Below are 23,800 nucleotides of genomic sequence, written 5' to 3' on the forward strand. Positions count from 1 at the left end.
CCACTAGATGGACTAGAGCATCATAGAGAACTAGGGTAGTAATAAACCCCTGTGGGACCTGAGCTGGGCCCACCGGAACTGCTAGGGCCGGAACCTCATCATCAAAATCAACCTGAGGCTCCACCGCTGGTGCTGCTGCTCGGGGCTGAGCTCTGCCCCTACCTCGGCCTCTAGCACGGTCTCGGTCTCGCCCTCCTCAGACTCGCCCCTCGTAGGAGCTGCTGCTAGGGGCTCGGGCTGCTGGTCAGTGGATGAGGAAGCGCGTGTTCTCTCCATCTGCGAAGGAACATAGTAGAAATTCAATTAGCATTGAGAAACCAAACCGCACGATAGGAAAGAATAAATGTGAAGTTTTTCCTAACTCTGTAGCCTCTTGGGGATAAATACAAACGTTTCCGTACTGATCCCTCAGACTCTACTAAGCTTGTCTGTGAACTGTAAGACCCATGTAACCTAGAGCTCTGATACCAACTTATCACGATCCGGATTTCCTACCCTCGGGAGTCATGATGGCGTCGACTAATATGAGCTAGGCAAGCCAATCCTTTAAACTAATTACTTCATTATCCATTTAGTTCTTTTTAACAAACATAAAGCGATAGCGTATAAACAACAAAAATTTAATTTAAGCGGAAGAAAATAATAAAATATATGAAATCTGTATCTATTACAACTGTTTATGCCTTAATCATCCAAAACCTGGTGTCACAGTATCACAAACGGTCTAAGACTGCTAAATATAAAGTCTGAAAATAAAAGACACACTGTTTCTGAAGCAAAAAGATGAAACAAGAAATAAAAGATAGAGGAGACGCCAGGGCCTGTGGATGCCTGCAGGTCTACCTTGGTCTCCGCGTGGACTGAAGGTAGCCTCCAAACTACGGTCCAAGATCTGCTCTGGCATCTGCACAGAGTGCAGAGTGTAGTATTAGCACAACTGATCACATGTGTTGGTAAGTGCCTAACCTAACCTCGGCAAAGTAGTGGCGAGGCTAGGACAAGACTACCAAATAAACCTGTGCAGTTATATAATATACAGCGGAAAGTAAAGCAGGAATAAACAAATAAAGGTGGGGGGGAACATGCTTCGGGGAATAACAGGTAAAAACAGAATATCAAGAGAATTATAAACGAACCAAAATCCAACTACTAACAAGGATAAGGAAAACAAAGGCAGATTTCACTTTCATTTCATATCTTGTTGCAGGCGTGCAACCCGATCTCATTTCATTTACCTCATTGCAGGCGTGCAACCCGATCCCATTTCACATATCTTGTGGTAGGCGTGCCACCCGCTCCCATTTCATGTATCTTGTGGCAGGCGTGCCACCCGCTCCCATTTCATGTATCTTGTGGAAGGCGTGCCACCCGCTCCCATTTCAAATATCTCGTGGTAGGCGTGCCACCCAATCCCATTTCAAATATCTTGTGGCAGGCGTGCCACCCGCTCTCATTTCAATTATCTCGTAGCAGGCGTGCCACCCGCTCCCATTTTAAATATCTTGTGGCAGGCATGCCACCCGCTCCCATTTCATATATTTCTGTGGCAGCATGCCACCCGATCCCAGTTACAAACCAACAATAATCACAAAGAATCCCGGCAAGGGAATAAGAATAATATAACAACTTTCCCGACAAAGGAACATTAATATTTCAACAACATCCCGACAAGGGAACAATGGTATTTCAACAATATCTCAGCAAAGGAACAATAATATCAAGACAAACACCCCAGCAAGGGAAAAATGATGATAATAACATGTGAGGCACAATAAACCACAACAGAGTCATAACAATTATAATACAAGACTCACGGGCATGCTTGACACCAACGTATAGATACTCGTCACCATGCCTATACGTCGTACTCCACAATTAACATGTAGCAAATAAGACACAACTCCTAATCCCTCAAGCTAAGGTTAGACCAAACACTTACCTCGATGCCACGAACACAATTCACGTTTCAATTATAGCTTTACCCCTTGATTCCACCACCAATTCGATCGAATCTAGCCACAAGTTACTTAATTACATCAATAAACTCTAAATGAATCAACCCCAATGCATGAAAATGAGTTTTTCCAAAGTTTTACCCAAAAGTCAAAAATCACCCCCGGGCCCACATGGTCAAAACCTGAGGTTCGAACCAAAACCCGACTACCCATTCCCCCACGAACCCAAATATATAATTTTTTTTAAATCGGACCTCAAATCGAGGTCCAAATCCTCAATTTTTGAAAAACCTAGGTTCTACCCAAAACACCCAATTTTCCCCATGAAAATCATTGATTTTAAGTTGAAATCATGCTAAAAGATGTTAATGATTGAAGAAAACTAGTTAAAATTGACTTACAATTGATGTGGAGAAGAAGAAGTCTTTGAAAAATCGCCCTAGTGTGTTTATGTTTTGAGAGGATATGATAAATGGTTAAAATTCGTCTAAGTATAAAAGTTGCAGGTCTCAGATATGGGAATTGCGAACAGGGGTTCGCAATTACGAACCCTGACCTCTGCTAGGTTGGGAAATGCGGAGGGGGTCTCGCAATTGCGAGATGGGAATTGCGAAGACATGGTCGCATTTGCGACCCAAGGCTGAACAGGGGAGTTTTGCATTTGCGAAAGGAGTCTCGCATTTGCGAGACTGGGGCTGGCTTGGCTTCCTTCACAATTGCGATCAGCCGCTCACATTTGCAATATCACATTTGCGAGCCAGGCCTGCTATGCACAACTAAAAATTTGCAATTTTTCTAAGTCTAAAATGCACCTCGTGGACTATCCAAAACTCACCCGAGCCCTCGGGGCTCCAAACTAAATATACACACAACCTCAAAAACATCCTTCGGACTTATTCATGTAATCAAATCACCAAAATAACATCTTGAACATCTAATTAAACCTCAAAATCAATGAAATTTCTCAAAACTTCTTTAAACATCAAATTTTGCATTTAAGGTTTGAATCACGTCAAATGGATTCTGTTTCTTACCAAACTTTACCGACCACACATATAAATCATATTGAACCTGTACCGGGCTCCGGAACCATAATACGGGCCCGATACCACAGGTTTTACATAACATCTCACTTTCAAAAACCTTTATATTTTTTAGAAAATAATTTCTTTCAAAAATTCATTTCTCGAGCTTGGGACCTCAGAATTCGATTCGGGCATACGCTCGAGTCCCATATTTTCATACGGACCCTCCGAGACCATCAAATTATGGGTCTGGGTCCGTTTACCCAAAATGTTGACCGAAGTCAAATTAATTCATTTATAGTCAAAATTTATTATTTTTTACAGATTTTCATATATAGGCTTTCCGGCTACGTGCCCGGATTGCGCACGCTAATCGAGGTGATGCTAAAAGAGATTATTAAAGCCTCGGAACGCAGAATTCATTTTAAAAACAAGTGATGACCTCTTGGGTCATCACACAATGGTTCGGTTCGGCCGGCTATTTTATAAACTCTATACCATACAAATTTTTCGGTTATTATATTATGTATAACCAAACTTAGACTTTACAAAACCGTCCCCATCATGTCGGTTTCTCTTTAGTATCGGTACGGTTCGGTTAATTTTTGGTATTTTTTTAAATTTCACTAATAAAAGAGAATGCAATACTATACATACTTTTATAAGAACTAGCAAAACTCTCTAGACAGTTTTACCGTTTAATAGCATGTTTGGCAAAGATTCTAAAATCAGCTTATTTTGAGAAGTGCTTTTTCTCAAAAGTACTTTTCTCATAAGTACGTTTGGCAGTTTGTGTTTGGCTAATTAATTTGAAAAACACTTCTGAGCAACAATTAGTATTTGACCAAGCTTTTAAAAAGCGCTTCTAAGTGTATTTTTTTCAAAAGTTCTTTTCAAAAAAATACTTTTGGGGAGAAACTACTTTTTTCTACTTCGCCAAAACTACTTCGGCTTCTCCTCAAAAGCATTTTTTTTTCTTCCAAAAACTTGTTCAAACACTTAAACTTTGAAAAAATACTTTTTTAAAGGAAAAAAGTACTTCTACGTTTGGAGAAGCTTGGCCAAATACGCTATACATGGTGATGATTAAGAAACATGAAAGATGGTTAGAGTTATAGATCCATCAACTATTTTATAACAGCGTAAAAAAACTAATCAAAGACAAAAAAAGGTAAATCACACGAGTAAAAAGATATTAACCAAGCTGGTACTCAAGAATAAAGTCTACAGAAGATTAAAAATTCAAAAAGATAAATCTAAATCATATGAAAGGAAACATATTCAATACATTGTAGTTTGCTACTCATAATCGTTAGAATACTTTGTGTCTTGCTAATGAATATGCTGGAAATAATATAGTTTCACCAAGAGTGGCATAATAGGTTTGGAAATTAGGATTTTGATTTTAATTACTTGTTGGCTTGTAACCATTTTCAAAATTCCAAGGCCCAAGGAAAAAATCAGTGCTTTATTATTTTTAAATTTAATATATAAATATATTTTTCACATATAAAAATATTCTGTACGGTTCGTTATTTTTTCAATTTATTTTTATAAAGAAAATAAAAACACTAAATAAAATTATAAGAAGAATAGATCTGCTAAAACCATAAGGTATACCAATAGATAGCATAGATATTTGCAAACCACGTCAATCGGAGCAAAACAAAGACTCCATAATCAGATTTAGAAACTAAAGTGTGATGATCCAAAAGGTCATCACTTGATTCACAAGTCAATTCTGTGTTCCAAAGCCTTAAAACCTCCTTTTTATCTTGCCTTGATTTGCGTACTCAGTCCGAGCGTATATCCGAATGCTTTTATGTGAAAATTTGATAAAAATATTAATTTTACCTTTATAATTGAATTTAAGTTGACTTCGGTCAAATTTTGGGTAAACGGATCCGGACCCGTGATTTGATGGTTCTGGAGGGTCCGTAGAAAAATATAGGACTTGGACGTATGCCCAAAATTGAATTTCCGAGGTCCCAAGCCTGAGAAATGAATTTTTGAAGAAAATTCTTTAACTGAAATTATAAGAGTTTTTGAAAATTTAAAGATGTTTGAATTTGATGGTATCGGGCTCGTATTTTGGTTTCAGAGTCCGGTACAAGTCTTATATGGTATTTAAGTTGTGCCTATAAAATATGGTAAGAAACTGACTTCATATGACATGAATCGGACCCTCGGTTGTGAAAATTTGAACTTAAGAGTTATTGAGATTTTTCTTTGATTTTGATGCTAAACTCGTAGTTCGAGGCATTATTTTGGTGATTTGATCGCACGAGTAAGTCCATATGATGTTTTTAGGGTTGTGTGCATGTTTGGTTTGGAGCCCCGAGGGCTCAAATGAGTTTCGAATAGGCCACGGGATGTTTTTACACTTAGAAAAGTTGTAGGTTTTGCTGCTTCTGGTGCACAGACGTTTTGTGCTTCGCGATCACGAAAGGGAAACAGGGTTGGGGAGGATTTTACCCTATGCGAACGCGAGATCTAGGTCGCGAATGTGGAGCATTAGGGGGTTTGCTCCACAGGAACGCGAAATGCGTAACTTTAGAATGGGCTGGTCAGGGAACCTAGGGAGAACTACGCGAACGCGACCCCTTTATCGCGAACGCGAAGGCGGGGCTGGGCTAAGCCTTCGCGAACACCAAGCTTCTCCCACGATCGCATAAGTCCTCAACTGGCAGCTCTTCACGAACACGATAGTGCTCACGCGAATGCGATGAACACTGTCGCCCAGCACTTAAAACAGTAGCAAAATCAAAAATTAGCCCACAACTTCATATTTTCAAAACTAGAGAGCATTGAGGCGATTTTCAAGAAGCAAGTTCTTCCCCAAAGTATTGGTATGTGATTCTAAACCTTTTTCTTTCGATTTCCCTTTGTATTTCATCAATCTTCATAAAAAATCTAGGGTTTTTATGGTAGAAATTGGAAATTTGGGTAGAGTTAGGGCTTTTTGAATAATTGGAATTTAGACCTCGTTTTGGGGTCAAATTTTGAAATTAATTGCATATTCGGGCTCGTGGGTGAATGGGTGATCGGGTTTTGGTCCGAATCTCGAGTTTTGACCAAGCGAGTCCGGGGTCGATTTTTGATTTTTTGAGAAAAATGATAGAGAACCTATAATTTATCATTGGGGTTGAATTCTTTAGCATTTAGTGATGTTGTTAAATTAATTTGGGTTAGATTCAAGTAAATTGGAGGCAAATTCTAAAGGAAAAGCGGTGTTTGAGGCTTGAGTTGGCCGTGGAAGTTCGAGGTAAGTGTTTGGTCTAACCTTAGCTTGAGGGAATATGTATTATGCTTTATTTTCTATCTGCTAGTATAGTGTACGGCGTATAGGTATGGTGACGAGTATCTATACGTTGGTGTACATCATGCCCGTGAGTCTTAAATTATGATCGTTGTGTTTCCTAATAAGTACTACAATTGCCTAAATTGTTGATTATCCATGTTGAGTAAGACTTATGATTATTTTCTTGGTATTGATTTATTATTGAGCATTGGCTCCAGTTGAGGTTCATTTGTGAAGTTAATTGTTGGTACAAATTTGGTTATAGCTAATTCCCTTACCGGGACGTATTTAATTCTTATTGTTGATTCCCTTACCGGGATGTGTTTATTCTTGTTGTTGATTCACTTGTCGAGATGTTGTAGTTGCTATTGTTTGGGTGAGGAAAGAGAGATAAAGCACGAAGGGTGATGTCGTGCACATTTATACTTATGAATATGGTGAGGAAAGAGTGATAAAGCACGAAGGGTGATGCAGTGCACATGTACATTGATATTGATGCATGGTGAGGAATAGAGATAAAGCACCATCAGTTGAGGATTAGGGAATCCAATGTCCCTAATACAGCTTTTCGCATGCGGTACGGGCATTATGAGTTCTTAGTGATATCATTCGGGTTGACAAATACCCCAACAGCTTTCATGGATTTGATGAACCGAGTGTTCAAGCCTTATTTGGATTCCTTCGTGATTATCTTCATTGATGATATTTTGATCTATTCCTGCAGTCGGGAGGCGCACGAGCAACATCTTTGAGTCGTTCTTCAGACTCTGAGGGACAGTCAATTATATACTAAGTTTTCAAAGTGTGAGTTTTGGTTGAGTTCGGTTGCATTCTTGGGTCATGTTGTATCAGCAGAGGGTATTTAGGTGGATCCTAAGAAGATTATGGCAGTCAAGGACTGGCCTAGACCCACATCAGCAACAGAGATCCGAAGTTTCTTGGGTTTGGTGGGTTACTACCGTCGGTTTGTGGAGGGGTTTTCATCTATTGCAGCCCCGATGACCAGATTGACCCAGAAGGGTGCCCAGTTCAGGTGGTCGGACGAGTGTAAGGCGAGCTTTCAGAAGCTCAAGACAGCTTTGACTATGACGCTGGTGTTGGTTTTACCCACAAGTTTAGGGCCATATACAGTGTATTGTGATGCTTCGTGTATTGGACTTGGTGCGGTGTTGATACAGAATGACAAGGTTATTGTGTATGTTTCACGACAGTTGAAGATCCACGAGAAGCATTATCCAGTTCATGATTTGGAGTTAGCAGCCACTGTTCACATGCTAAAGATTTGGAGACATTACTTATATGGCGTGTCGGTGAGGTGTTCACGGACCACAAGAGTTTGCAATACTTGTTCAAGCAGAATGAGCTAAATTTGAGGCAGGGGAGGCGGTTGGAGCTATTGAAAGACTATGATATCGCCATCTTGTATCATCCAGGGAAGGCCAATGTAGTGGTCGATGCTTTGAGTAGGAATTCAGCCAGTATGGGCAGCCTTGCGTATATTCTGGTCGGGGAGAGACCACATGCTTTGGATGTTCATGCTTAGCCAATCAATTCGTGAGGTTGGATGTTTCTGAGCTCAGTCGTGTTCTAGCTTGCACAGTTGCTCGTTCTTCATTAATTTAGCATATCAGAGATCGGCAGTATGATGATCCTCATTTGCTTGTCCTTAGGGACACGGTGCGGCACAGGGGTGCCAAGCAGGTTACAGTTGGAGATGATGGAGTTTTGAGGATGCAGGATCGTATTTGTGTGCCTAATGTAGATGACTTCGTGAGTTGATTCTAGAGGAGGTCCATAGTTCCCGGTATTCTATTGATCCGGGCACCACTAAGATGTATCAGGATTTGCGGTAGCATTATTGGTGAAGGAGGATAAAGAAGGATATAGTTGCGTATGTAGCTCGGTATTTGAATTGTCAGCAGGTAAAGTACGAGTATCAGAGACCTGGTGGTTTGCTTCAGAAGATTGAGATTCCTGAGTAGAAGTGGGAGTGAATTATTATGGACTTCGTTGTTGGACTCTCACGGACTTAGAGGAAGTTCGATGCAGTGTGGGTTATTGTGGATAGGCTGACCAAGTCAGCGCATTTCATTCCTGTGGTGGTTTCCTATTCTTTTGAGCGATTGGCAGAGATTTATATTCAGGAGATCGTTCGTCTTCATGGTGTGCCCGTGTCTATCATTTCTGATCGGGGTACGCAGTTTACCTCGCATTTCTGGAGGGTCGTACAACGTGAATTGGGTATGCGGGTCGAGTTGAGCACATCATTTCATCCTCAAACGGACGGACAAGCTGAGCGTACTATTTAGATTTTGGAGGATATGCTCTGAGCAAGTGTTATTGACTTTGGAGGTTCTTGGGATCAGTTCTTTCCATTAGCAGAGTTTGCCTACAACAATAACTACCAGTCGAGCATTCAGATGGCTCCTTATGAGGCATTATATTGTAGGCGGTGTCAGTCGCCGGTTGAGTGGTTTGAGATGGGAGAGGCTTGGTTGTTGGGTACAAATTTAGTTCAGGATGCCTTGGACAAAGTTAAGATCATTCAGGATAGGCTTCGTACAGCTCAGTCCATGCAAAAGAGTTATACTGACCGTAAGGTTCGTGATGTAGAATTCATGATCGGAGAGCGGGTGTTGCTCTGGGTGTCGCCCATGAAGGGTGTGATGAGATTTGGGAAGAAGGGCAAGATAATCCCTAGGTTCATTGGTCCTTTTGATATTTTTGATCGAGTGGGAGAGGTGGCTTACAAACTTGCATTGCCGCCGAGTTTATCAGCTATGCACCCAGTGTTTCATATGTCCATACATCGGAAGTATCATGGCGATCCATCCCAGGTGTTAGACTTCAGCACTATCCAGTTGGACAAGTATCTGACCTATGACGAGGAGCCGGTGGCCATTCTGGACCGGCAGGTTCATCAGTTGAGATCGAAGAGTTACCCTTCTATTCGTGTTTAGTGGAGAGGTCAGCCTGCCGAGGCAGCTACCTGGGAGTCTGAGTCTGATATGTGAAGCCGATATCCCCATCTTTTCCCCGACTTAGGTACTTCTTTTCTATGTCCGTTCGAGGACAAACGGTTGTTTTAGAGGTGGAGGATGTGATGACCCAAAAGGTGATCACTTGATTCACAAGTCAATTCTGTGTTTCGAGGCCTTAAAAACCTCCTTTTTATCTCGCCTCAATTTGTGTGTGCGGTTCGAACGTATATCCGGAATGCTTTTATGTGAAAATTTGATAAAAATGCTAATTTTGCTTTTAAAATTGAATTTAAGTTGACTTTGGTCAATATTTTGGGTAAACGGACCTGAACCCATAATTTGACGGTCCTGGAGGGTCCGTACAAAAATATGAGACTTGGGTATATGCTCGAAATTGAATTCCGAGGTCCCAAGCCCGAGAAATAAATTTTTGAAGAAAATTATTTAACTGAAATTATAAGAGTCTTTAAAATTTAAAGATGTTTGAATTTGATGGTATCGGGCCCGTATTTTGATTTCGGAGTCCGGTACAGGTCTTATATGGTTTTTAAGTTGTGCCTGTAAAATATGCTAAGAAACGGACTTCATATGACGTTAATCGGACCCTTGATTGTGAAAATTTGAACTTAAGAGTTATTAAGATTTTTCTTTGATATTGATGCTAAACTCGTAGTTCGAGGCGTTATTTTGACGATTTGATCGCGTGAGTAAGTCCGTATGATGTTTTTAGGATTGTGTGTATGTTTGGTTTGGAGCCCCGAGGGCTTGGGTGAGTTTCGGATAGGCCACGAGATGTTTTTACACTTAGAAAAGTTGCAGGTTTTGCTGCTTCTGGTGCACAGACGTTTTGTGCTTCGCGGCCGCGAAGCCATTCTTGCGATTGCGAAAGGGAAATAAGGCTGGGGAGGATTTTACTCTATGCGAACGTGATATCCAGGTCGCGAACGCTGAGCATTGGGGGGTTTGTGCTACGGGAACGTGAAACGCGTAACTTTGGGATGGGCTGGTCAGGGAACCTAGGGAGAATTACGCGAACGCGACCCCTTTATCGCGAACGCGAAGGCAGGGCTGGGCTAAGCCTTCGCGAACGCCAAGCTTCTCCTGCGATCGCGTAAGTCCTCAACTGGCAGCTCTTCGCGAACACGATAGTGCTCACGCGAACGCGATGAACACTGTCGCACAGCACTTAAAACAGTAGCAAAATCTAAAATTAGCCCACAACTTCATATTTTCAAAACTAGAGAGCATTATGGCGATTTTCAAGAAGCAAGTTCTTCCCCAAAATATTGGTATATGATTCTAAACCTTTTTCTTTCGATTTCCCTTTGCATTTCATCAATCTTCATCCAAAAATCTAGGGGTTTTATGGTAGAAATTGGGAATTTGGGTAGAGTTAGGGCTTTTTGAATAATTGGAATTTAGACCTCGTTTTAGGGTCGAATTTCGCAACTAATTGCATATTCGGGATCGTGGGTGAATGAGTGATCGAGTTTTGGTCCGAACCTCGAGTTTTGACCAAGCGGGCCCGATGTCGATTTTTTACTTTTTGGGAAAAATGATAGAGAACCTATAATTTAGCATTGGATTTGAATTCTTTAGCATTTATTGATGTTGTTAAATTAATTCGGGTTAAATACAAGTAAATTGGAGGCGAATTCTAAAGGAAAAGTGGTGTTTGAGGCTTGAGTTGGCTGTGGAAGTTAGAGGTAAGTGTTTGGTCTAACCTTAGCTTGAGGGAATGGCTATTGTGATTTATTTGCTATGTTCTAGTGTAGTGTATGACGTATAGGTATGGTGACGGGTATCTATACGTTGGTGTAAAGCATGCCTGTGAGTCTTAAATTGTGATCGTTGTGTTTCCTAATAAGTACTACAATTGCCTAAATTGTTGATTATCCATGTTGACTAATACTTATGATTATTTTCTTGGTATTGGTTTATTATTGAGCATTGGCTCCAGTTGAGATTCATTTGTGAAGTTAATTGTTGGTACAAGTTTGGTTATAGCTAATTCCCTTGCCGGGACGTATTTAATTCTTATTGTTGATTCCCTTGCCGGGATGTATTTATTCTTGTTATTGATTCCCTTGCCGGGATGTTGTTGTTGCTATTGTTTGGGGTGAAGAAAGAGAGATAAAGCACAAAGGGTGATGTCATGCACATTCATACTTATGCATATGGTAAGGAAAGAGTGATAAAACACGAAGGGTGATGCTCTGTACATGTACATTGATATTGATGCATATGGTGAGGAATAGAGATAAAGCACGAAGGGTGATGCCGTGCACATTTCTAATATTTATATGGTGAGGAAGAGAGATAAAGCACGAAGGGTGATGCCGTGCATATTTTCATTATTTGATTGCATTGGTGAGGATTGAGAGTAGAAGCACGAAGGGTGATGTCGTGCACTTATTGCGTGTTTGTTATGATTTCTTGTTGTTATCGGTTCAAGTGCCTTAATTATCTTATTCCACTATTACTGTGATTCTTTATGTTGGTATTTTTCTCCATAGCATGTTACCCCTCCCCTGTTACTTTTGAATTACTTCTATTACTGTTTTCTGCTAGATTCTATTTAATTACAGGTTATTTGTTTGTTGTGTCCTAGCCTCGTCACTATTTCGCCGAGGTTAGGCTCGACACTTACTCAGTACATGGGGTCGGTTGTACTGATACTACACTCTGCACTCTTTTGTACAGATCCCGGTACTGGAGCATACAGACCTTAGTTAGGGGTTGCTACCTTCAGTCCATCCGAGACCCGAGGTAGTCCTGCAGCGTCCGCAGGCCTTGGCGTCCCCTTCATATCTAGTTTCTTTCTGTTCTGTTTTTTTTCTATTTCAGAGACATACATGTACTTTCTTGTTCAGACCCTATTTGTAGTTTTTCTTAGATAGTCCGTGAGATTTTGACACCAGTTCTGGGTGGTTATGTTTATGGATTCGTATTGGTATTAGCCTAATTGTTAAATTTCGTTCTTCCGCGTTATTATTTCTGATGTTTATAATATGTTAACTTGCAATTATTGAGAGATTTAAAATGAAAAGGGTAAATTAATCGGAATAATTGGCTTGCCTAGCTTTCACTAGTAGGCACCATCACGACTCCCCAGGGTGAAAAATCCGAGTCGTGACATAAAGCGTCAAATATTATTATTTAGCTTAATATTTGTAGCACTCCAAAAACATTTCGAAGTGCTTAAGCGCTATTAAGAAAGTTGATGTGTGCTAATTATATTATTTTATGTGCAGATGAGGACTATTAATATGATGGATATTAATTGATATGATAATAAGTGTACGAGGCATATTATAAGTGATGTGGGGTCTAAAGAGAGCCCTAAGTCTAAGTCAAGCTGGAAATTACAAGATAGACTAAAGTTCCAAATGAGTATGCACAAGACCTAACTTTTGACGAACATATATATAGATATAAGGATTTATGTGGTGGACAACTTATCAAATGAAAGATCTTCGAGTCTAGTTTCTAACGCTCCAAACCGTTTGTCATTTGGACATTCCTACAAGAAGTTATGATGAAATTATCAAAGGATGGTAGTGAAGTACCGCCATAGCGTCCACGTCCGGGATTCGAAGAGGAGTGAACTGGTGATGCGAAGCATCCGGAGCCACATCCGAAACCCAGAAACTTGGGTCTAAAGTACAAGGTCGGATGAGAGGGTATTTTGGAGCTAGGATTTGGTGCTTTCATGGTAGATTCGACCTTTGGGGAAACTTAAGAATATAAGGTGAGTTTTTATGGATATTTTAAGTTAATAACATCCTATTAAACCTAGTATTAACATCATTCAATCTTTGAAATTCCTAAAATCTTTTAAGTTGTTTAAAAATACCAAAATTTTCAAATATTGGATTTTTATGGAAAAACTTCAAGAAGGTAATCCTAATTCTGCAAAATCATTTCTTATGAGTCAATGAGAGTAGTTATAATATTTTATTTCAAGTTGTTATGGTTGGATATTGATTTAACAAACCCTAGTTCGTGGCATGAATAGTGTTTTTGAGAAAATGGGGAAGATAAAGAGTGTTCTTAGAAATGAAATTAAAGGATACGGTAAACCTATGAAATCATTTTCTAGATAAATCAAAAGTGTTCAACTGAGTAATCACCAAATTGAATATTTTGGAAATGTTGATAAATGAAGACGATGAGTAGTAATTTGGCAGTATTGGAGAATTAATATAGTATCATTGACGACTTTAAATGGGTATTAAATGATAAGAGTGGAGTTGAATCTGCTAGTAAGTGAACCTATTTGGCGATTTGAGTTGTTGGAGGCTTGTAATCAATTTATGAGCTATAAATGGATGTTGATCAATATTTTAGATCATATTTTGATGTATTGTAGATATCAATTTGTTGGTGATGTTTGAGCATTTTAATCAACATTGGAATGATGGGAGAGGATTGAAAGTTTGTGAATGTTAATAAAGCGAAAGTGAGGTAAGTTGATTAAAACTTACTCTTCTAAGGGATTTTCTCTAAAAGCATGTTTTGAGTTAATGCTTAAGTTGTTTGCAAATATGCTTTCATGCTTATGGGGACAAACAAGTACGGATGTCTCCATGTACTAAAATATTATGTTGCATATGTAGTGTCGTGTTATTTTATAAAATTATTTTAAATCTTGTTGGCAATGATACTTAAGGTAAATATTATAGGTTTTTTTTTTCAAAACTTACATATTGATAAGAGTATACATATTTGAGTGCTAAAGATAAGTTTTCATGAAAAGTATTTCTTTTAAAAATTGATGAGTAGAATAACACGTGTGGTATCTTTTAAGGATTGATATTAAATTGCTAAATGTTTTAACATGTAAAAGGTTGTTTATTTAATTTTTGTTCAAATGGTTTAGATTTTCTATGAATGTTATGATTTGATAGAATAGATCCTTTGAGGCTACTATACTATGAATCTATTTTGAAGTATCAAATGTTTTGAGAGTCACTTGTATTCATCGAGATTGACTTCAGATATATTGTGTTCATCGTCATGAAACTACACGTGCACGTGTAGGCGTAGATGGCCACTTTGTGGTATAGACTACGGAAGAGTGCTCTCCCTTGAGAGGGTACTATTTTGCGCTATTATTAGCATGACTGAGTCGATTCGTACGACACTACAATGAGACGACTTGAGCAAGTAGAGTATATAATACTTGCCGTTAGGTACATAACCTAGTTGACCTTCTTGTGTCGGTGATGGTATATTACTCCTAGTGAAAGATACGGATGATTTTCTTATGTTTAAGCTTAAGGAGCTGAAAGTGATTTCAATGACTTAAAGCAAATGGAATGATTTTGTATGATTTTATTCAAAATCTTGGATTGACATAAATGTTTTAAAAGTTTATATTGTGGGTATATTTCACTTGTCTTTTATTTAAAATAATAAAGATTATGAAGTAATAAAATTTCTTATCGTTTTATATTAAATATTGATGCATTATTTTTATAAAGTTTGTCCCAAAAACTTAAGTTAGAGAGAGCCTATGACACTTATTGAGTACTAATGTGGTGTACTCAGCCCTTAGGGGCCTCCCTCCAGGGTCCGGCTTACTTTATATGTTTCAGGATGAGGTAGGATACGTGGCATGCGGTCAGGGCTAGGATGACTCTCTTCCTTAAGTATATGGTGAGGCACCACTCCTACTTCGTAGTAGCTATCATGTTGTTTTATTAATTTATGTTAGTTGGATATTAGCCCAAGTGTTTAATTTTATTATTTGGTATAGAGGCTCCATAAATAGTTGTAAAAAATTGTAGTATTGAAGTTATACACGACATACATAAAAATATATTTATTTTACTTAGTCTCTCGAGAAGGAATAGGAAAAGCTTTTGCCTCCTATTCAATCGTTGTTAACTCATAAATACTGAGTACATGCTTCAGATAAGCTTATTCTATAAGGATCAAACACTTCTCAAGAAATAGGAAAATAACATGGTAAGAGATTGGTCTTACTGATGCAAAAAGATTGAGCCATAATCGGATACTGCAAACACAAAATTTGGCTCGAGTTTAATTCTAAGGACCCTTTAGTGACGAAGCTCATTTTGAATATTTGATTATTTCATCTTGTCAGTCGGTTATTATCAATTAAGGCCAATTTAATCTGAATACATATTGCATACAATACTAAAATATTGTATTTAGATATGAATACTAAATAACTTAAATTGATTGATTTTATGCATTTGAATATTGATAAATCTCTATTTAATATCTAATTTATATAGAATTCGAATAAATTATCAATAAATAGTACATCTGCTCCTAATTAAGTTCATCCGGGTCTTCCTTCCATCTTTAAATTAAGGTTCAGATTCAATCGGCTGTCCTCTCTGATTGGCGAACGTCGAAAGAGAAGGCGAAGGAAGGAACTGATTGCATTAGTCTCAGGTCAGGTATATAGCCATGTATTACGAGGTTAGGCCGATCAGAGAATGCCAATTATTAATTAATAATAAAAGAGGTATCGAATCTTTGCTTTAACGACCAGCAGCGGGATGCTACTTACGAGCTGGTCAGGGACAGGTTCCGGTCACTCTAAATATTTTAGACAGCATATAAATTTACTTGGTAATATATATTGATTCTTAAATGAAGTATACTTTAAAAGCTAGTGGTAGCAGCTAACTATGATGACAATTATTAGGTGGCGTCGGTGGTGGTTGTGGTTTGTATAGAGGAAGTCGCAATGGTGATTGTGCTGATTGAGCACGGACTCGACCCGTAGACCTTCTCGGTAAAATATATCAAATTTATTATTATTAAAATGATATGAACGGTTTCGAAGATCCAACAAGCATTTTTTTTTTTTTGCATTGGGCTTCTTCATTAACTGATATAAATAGCTGTCAGTAAAGGTGATAATTGTGCGACAAAAACTAGCGATAGAGGTAGTTAGTTGGTGATAGTGCTAGTGAAGAACTTCTAAATAAATTGAGAGGAAAAAAAAACTATTTAGGTTCATAAACCTTCTAAAAAGGAACATACAGTACCCGTTAAATGGAATTTTATCATCTCTCACTTGAACATACAGTTCCCATTCCAGCATAGCTCAAAGTAGCTTTAGTAAAAGGTAACCAACCCATACCCAAAATGAAAGCTGCAAATTCTCCAACATAGATTATTCTTCTAGCTGATGTAACAAGCCAAAACCATGTTACGCCCATACTAGAGACTATCTTTAAGCTAACGAAAGCAGATAATAGAACGACAAAAAGGAAAAAACTTACTCACACCCGATATTTATGCTAGATTATAGTAGTTTATAAAGAATGAATTGATGTGAGAATACATACTAATTAACTATGGTTAGTGATAAAAATATATATATGAAAGACACGTCCATCTACTTATCGATTTGGATTTTGGTGTAAAAATTGAGCGTGAGTAATTTTTTTAATTTTTTTTTTTAAAATTCTCCTGAGAGGTAAATGTGACCAGAAGGTCACGGGTTCGAGCCGTGGAAACAGCCTTTTGCAGAAATGCAAGATAAAAATGTGTCTAATAGACCATTGTGGTCCAGCCCTTCCCTGCACTCCGCGCATACTAGGAGCTTAGTACATCGGGCTGCCCTCTCGGAAAGGAGATTGTTCATTGTTCATAAAGAAATCTTTTGTCTGAAGCTATTTGGTGCCCATACAATACATTGCTTGGATTAGAATGAAAGCCAAGCAACCACAGTGTTTTTGATAGAGAAAAAACAGTGAGTGAGAGAGCTAACTTTCACGTCAATCTTCTCAAGTGGTGTGTGATTAACAATTTTTTTTTTTTTCAAACATCAAAATATTATTGCTTTTTTCCCAACTTTCCACCTTACCCAACACTGAAAAAGCCTTCTCACCAAAATGACATAACAACTTCACATTACATTCCTATACCTTACCAATCTACTAGGAAATTGACCTGCAACACAATCTAAGAATATTCTTCCTTTTACATTTATTTGCTTTTATTGATTTTGCAGTTCATTTATGGAGATTTAGTCCAAAAACTCTGTTCCACATTCAGAGTGAAGTAAGACAGCAAAAATGTCAGCTAAGTCGGATTTCGCGCAGAAGCTACTGCATGATCTTAGGCTTCGTAAAGAAAGGGTGGCTGCTGCTCAAAATTCAAGCTATTCATACTCCACGAGTAGAGGTAAGTTAATGAAATGCTAATACATGATCTTTACATTTTACATCTTAAGATGTCATGATTGAATTATGCACGAGGATAAATAGAATCAAGATAGTAGATCACTTCTTCCTGAAGCTAGTAATGCAGTGATAACTTTGATATTTTAGACTGAAATGTGTTGAACTCGATGATAATTACACTGTGACAGAGAATTAGTACGTAGTTTGAGCACTTCGGCTCGTGCTCATGAGAGATGCAAGTTTGCATTGTTCAAAGACAAATTTTCAGAATAGAAGAATCACAGATAAAGGCTTTTGCAATATACAACTAAGAGTTGTTAACCTATCAAATGACTATTCATACTTCATTGAACTTCTGGTTTTCTTTCTTTTTCTCGTGTCCAAGAATGATTTGTTGACGCCCTTTCATGATTTGCACCATATCAATTAGAATATGTACCTTCTCTATCTTTGCTTCAAGAACTAGAAGCATGAGATGCAAGAGTAAATCAAAGAGAAGCACACAACTTATATAAAAGTTTAGAGAAAACATACTTGGAGTATATGTACATTCACCAAAATATTGTTCACAATCAATCAGGAATTCAAGCCATGTGACCAGGAGGTCACGGGTTCAAGCCGTGGAAACAGCCTCTTGCAGAAATGCAGGGTAAGGTTGCGTACTATAGACCCTTATAGTCCGGCCCTTCCCCGGACCCCACGCATAGCGGGAGCTTAGCGCACCGGGCTGCCCTTTTTAATCAATCAGGAATTCCACTGTTTCCACATAGGTGGAACAAATTTTTCTGCAGGTTTCACATAGTAAGATGTTAGAGACAGAAAAACTCTTTCCTACTACTAAGCAACAAAATGAAACTTATTTAGAACTTCTACATTTAGTCATATCATTCCTCAATTTTAAAGTTTGCAAAAGCATATGTTACAGATAGTGTAAAACTAAACTAGCGATACGTCTGAACTGACAGATGCTCATGCTAATCCGGGACAAATTTACAAAGGATCTCGACAAACAAAAACTCTAGAATCCGTAAGTTCACTTGACAATATCAGGACACCTTGAGAATTTCTTGTAACAATAAGTTCCATTCACCTTACATGTTACAATTTGCAGGTTAATTCAAAAGTAGGGAACTTAGGTAGTAGGTCTAGCACCAGCAACCGATCATTTCGGATTGAAGAATCTTCAGGACAGATTGTTCCCTATGCTACTGGAAGAGTACAGAACTCTGAGAAAGTGGGAGATCTTTCAATGGCGCTCGCCTTTGCTATTGAAAATGGAGGAAAGTTTACTAAGATGGATTCTTCAAGTAGAAATCCTGTGCTAACATTTCTCCATCAATTTGGTCAGAGATCAATGGATAGAAGTAAGATGGAAAGGAGAACCAGCATCGATAAGTATCAATATGCGAATAGTCAGTTCCCTTCCATCTCTCATGTTCATATCAATGAAGTATCGAAAGGGATACAAAAACTAAACCAGATTCTAAGAGCTTGTTCCAATGGCCTTAATTTTGATAAGAATTCAATTGAAGTTGGGACGGAACTGTTGAAAGGAGCAATGGATTTGGAAGAGTCCCTGAGAATGCTTGTGAACCTACAGGAAGCTTCGGATCATATGATCAAGCCACAAAGCAAAAGCAGGATTACATTGCTCGACGAGGATGAGGAAGATGACAACAGCATTGTCAAGATAGGCGATCAGAAGCAAGTAGAGCGGCCAAGATTTTCATTCGATAAGCCCTCTAAAAACTCATATATCACCAAAGAGACAACAAAAAATGACATCAAACAGCGGCTTATGGCCCTAACATACCCCAATGAAACTCCTAAACTGCACGAAAAGCAACCTCTCGGCCCTAAGAAATTGGTGGCCCATAAAAGGTCAGCTAGTTGTGCCCCGGACTTCAAAAATCTGGACCAGAAGAACCAGTCAAGTAGAACGAAATCTGGATCAGAGAAAGGGAGAATTTCAAATGTCATTGCGAAACTAATGGGACTGGATGAACTCCCAGCAAAAGAAGATAACAAGTCATCGAGGAAAGGGTCGGATTCCAAAAAGAAGCAACAGCCAGTTTTGAAGAAAACTGCAGGTCCTCTTGGCACTCCGGGCGCTGAGAATAGGTCATCTCTTAGTGTTGACAAAAACATGATACAAAGAAGTAACATGCTACCAGTTCAGGAGGCAAAATTCGCGCTTAAAGCTGAATATGTCCCTGCATCTCCAGGCAGGAGCAATGACATGGTTTCTTCTGGTAGAGTTAAACAACAGGAGGAGCGGAGTATAGCGGGTAACAAAGATACAGGTTCGTCGCCCTCGGGCTTGCCAATGACAAACAACATGATGGATAAGCAACATAGTAAAATCATCCAAGTAAATCAAGTACCAGGAGATCAAGTTAACTTCCGGCAGAAACAGAAAGAACAAAATCAGACAAGTGTTAAGGAGAAAATCACAAAAACAGTTGAAATCAAGGAGCCTATCCTGAAGAGTGACTCACAGCCAAAAATGCCACAAACATCGAGGGTGCCTCCAATCGATATTGTGTTACAAGAACTTACTGATTGCAAAGTGGATAAAATTTGGACAGAAAAGAAAGAGACAGACAGATATCTTAAAAAATCTGAAGGACAAGATGAGAAGCATCAGGCAGGTAAGAAGGAGAAATTGCTCTCAAATAAAACTGTGCAGGCAAGAAAACACAAAGCAAATCAAGTGGAAACCATAACTTTACCAAAACCAAGGAATCGTTCAGCAAGTTTAAAGAAGAAGCAGTTTTCTCTGAACCAAGCCACACTCGGTACAAAAAATTCTACAAAGTCCAAAAATGGAACACCTTCAAAAGATTTTTCTAATGGTATAAAGCAAGTTGCTCTTGCCAAGAATCGGAACTCTTCTACCTCTATAGTGATCACGCAAAGCAGCAAGAACAAAAATGCCGATCAAAATGCATTGTCAAATGAAGTATCATCTAGAGAAGGGAAGCTAAACAGTATCACTCAATCATCTAAGCAAGAGAAGCCAATCAATCTGCTACTTACAGAAAGGAAGGGATGTCATACCGAAATTCATAGAACTGAGACCTCTCCAAAAATAGAGGAGTTATCCGCAACTTTGCAAGACATGAAACTGCAGAAAGATGACAAAAGCTGCTACAGCAGAGAAGAACAGTTGACTGAAAGCTTGGCAACAGAAGCAAATGTGGACAACAGAAGATCCGACAAGCCAGATGTGAGCATGGAGATGCTCAATTTGCAGACAGAACTACATAGTGAAATAGAAAAGAGTCCCTCCTGCAATGAAATAATGGAAAAGGAATGCAACAACCTGATAGGTTCAGAAACTGTGATTTCAAATGAAAATGTAAGTTCATCTGTGAGAAGAAAATTCGATCTAATTTGTGAGCTCGACAAGTTTTTAATGATTCAGAGTAATTTTATGTCTAGAAACTAGTCGAACATGTGCAATATCTTCATAACATGCTTTTTTATATTCCTGCAGCATCAAGATAAAACACTGGAAGTACTTGAAATATTCATGGACCAGAATCATGGAGAAGATATGCCAAAGATATCAGAAGCTATCGACCAACTTAAGGGTATGTCAGACCATGAGTATTTATTTCAATTAGTTTGATTTCAGAAGAAGAGTAGTCAGATATTCTTAGTTTTAACACTTTGGTCGCCTTAAACCAGTATTATCACCTTACAATTATAGATAGCAGTCCTATTATCCCTTCACCCCAATGATTAGTGCTTTTCAAACTCCAACAAACCATAACCAAATATCACCAGCATCAAAACGGATGTTTCTAAGCCAAATTATTCTTACTCTTCAACCTTCTTCAAGTTTTGAGGTCTTGCAAAATAAGATAGTTCATTAGATGAAAAGCACAATAGACGAGCCGTGGAAACAGACTCTTGCAAAAATGTAGGGTAAGGATGCGTAAAATAGACCCTTGTGGTCCGGCCCTTCCCCGGACCCCGTGCATAGCGGGAGCTTAGTGCACCAGGTTGCCCTTACTAGATGATATATAGCTATGATACTGTAAGCTGGTTCTCATAGTTGATGTTGCAGGGATTCATCAAGAAGTCTCACAGAACATTAAGCTTTTCAATGATGAACAAAATAGAAGTTTTTCTGCCAAATTGACAGGTACTGATATAAAAATCTTATTCCATTCATTTACATGTAAATAAGATAAAAATTATAGATGAAGTTCCTCACCCTCTGATATTGCAGAAGAAGGAGGCACAGGAATCTCCAATCTTGTTAGAAACGATCAAGAAACAACTCTCCGGTTAGTGTCACAAGAACCATTGACAGAACCTGAAAAGCACTTCAAGGAGTCAGTTATTAAAAGTCAACAATTCCTAAACACAGCCGAGGCACTTTTCAAGCTCAATATACCGATCAGCATTCTCCATGCCAGCGATCAAAATAACCAAGGGGAAGACGTCAAACTTATGCTAGACTGCGGTTATGAGATAATGAAAAGGAAAGCGAGAAGACAGGAGCTAGCATTACATCCTTATGCAACAATGTCCATCGGATATATAAAGACAAGGTCTTTGGATGATCTTATCAAGCAACTCTGCAAAGATTTTGACACATTAAAGTTCTATGGTGGCGATGGGAATATGAGCGATGAATGTGATGCAGCAGACTACCTACATAACATGATCGGAAAAGATATGCATAACAGAAATCCAGATGTGAACTCCATGTGGGACTTTGGTTGGAGTGAACAAATAATGTTTGCTTTTTTTGAAAAAGATGATGTTATAAAGGATGTGGAGAAGCATTTGCTCAATGGACTCATCGACGAGATTACAATGGATTTATTACGAATAGCCATTTCAGTTTGATCGTTTGATAGAGTAAGAAAGTCATTTTGAGAAAGATCGTTGGTCTTATAATTATTGTGCAGTCTAAGTAGAGTTGAAAGTTATGAAGCAAGTCTTGTAAGTAGTAAATCAAAAGGCAAAGTTTATAAGTAACACATTTTTGGATTTCAAGTCTATGATAATTCATTTACAATCATCTTATTTATTTAATCAGCAGCCTTGCTGATACAACTACAGTAATCTAAGCTAAGTTGGACTCTTCGTTTTTGGTGCCGCACCCGTCTCCACACGGGACGGGTGCGGGATACGTCCCTGATTCGGTCAACGAACTTCGGATACTTTGACCTGAGTCCATCACAAATTTGGGGGAAATTGAGATTTTAATTTCTTAAAATTAAAAATAAAACAGATTTAAGATATGGAAAATGACATACCTTCAATATTGTAGTACTTTTGTCTCATATTGTGTTTTAAAAAAACCAAGAATACAAGGGATCGTGTTCGGAGTTCGGACTTCTGGCGCAAGTCTCTCCGCATTTTGGGAGCAGAGCATGCAGCAAAATCGAGCAATGGATCTTAGAAGAATTCCACTTTGAAGGCCTGTCAGGGTGAATGCGGGTAGTGGATGTAGCTTTTCTTCTGAAGCGTCTTAGTTCGTAGCTGCCGATTTCCCATAGAGGAACTGCTTCTTGCGTCTGCGGCCGTTGCAGCTAAACTAACGGAGGAAGGAGGAGGGGGGGGGGGGACATCAAATGAATTTTTGACAGTACTCATTAGCAGCAATATAGATGGAAGGCCTTGAATGACTTTCTTTTTCTCTTTATAGCTCTATTTTTTATAATTTTGAATTTTCTTAGCCGAATTTCCACATTTTGCCGAATCTTGACACTCGGATCCGTGCCCGTATAGGTGAAGAGAAATACAAAACTTTCATCTTTTCATATCGCTCAACACATATCAGGAGATCTTGACCAAAAAGAAAATGAAATCAGACACTCAACATGAATACATGATATTAGCTCTCACTATTAATCTCTCCTTGTAACAGACCTTAGGGATTTGTACATTAGTAAGCTTATCAACAACTACTAATAAGATATTAGCTTTCTTCTACTATTTTGCTGCCTTTCAATTTATCATTGCAATTACCCTGCTAGTGCCCTTTCTTCCTAATTGTTGGATTTTAGCATACACAATAACAAATATTTGTCCTGAAAGTATGACAAAGAAATGAACTTTGGACCTAACTCAACACCCACCGCACACTGATAGCCAAAATCTTTCTAACCCAAACATCTCCTTACTCACTTCTCGTCCAAAGCTTTTGATATCCGATTTCTCTCTTTCAATCATCCATTGTTACAATCCCAAAATTGCAGATTCTTTCCTCTTCCAAAGCTTTTGATTTCAGATTTCTCTCTTTCGATAATACAAAATCTCTTTCTTATTTATACAATAAAGAAGAAATTCGAAATTTTGCTCTACAATCAAGTTACGGGTAAGTCTTGAATCTTGTTGT

General features: G+C 38.5%; 1 protein-coding gene across 1 annotated transcript; it reads left to right on the forward strand.

Moving 5' to 3' along the window:
• The first annotated feature begins 17,199 nt into the window (after positions 1-17,199).
• On the forward strand, positions 17,200-22,453 carry LOC107822364 (uncharacterized). Its single transcript, XM_016648897.2, has 6 exons — positions 17,200-17,437; positions 18,402-18,463; positions 18,548-20,797; positions 20,936-21,032; positions 21,512-21,589; positions 21,677-22,453. Exons 1-6 carry the CDS (start codon positions 17,329-17,331, stop codon positions 22,300-22,302), a joined length of 3,222 nt encoding a protein of 1,073 aa, XP_016504383.1. The 5' UTR covers positions 17,200-17,328; the 3' UTR covers positions 22,303-22,453.
• The last annotated feature ends 1,347 nt before the right edge of the window (positions 22,454-23,800 follow it).

Source organism: Nicotiana tabacum, chromosome 16, assembly GCF_000715075.1.
Source record: "Nicotiana tabacum cultivar K326 chromosome 16, ASM71507v2, whole genome shotgun sequence".
NCBI lineage: Eukaryota > Viridiplantae > Streptophyta > Magnoliopsida > Solanales > Solanaceae > Nicotiana > Nicotiana tabacum.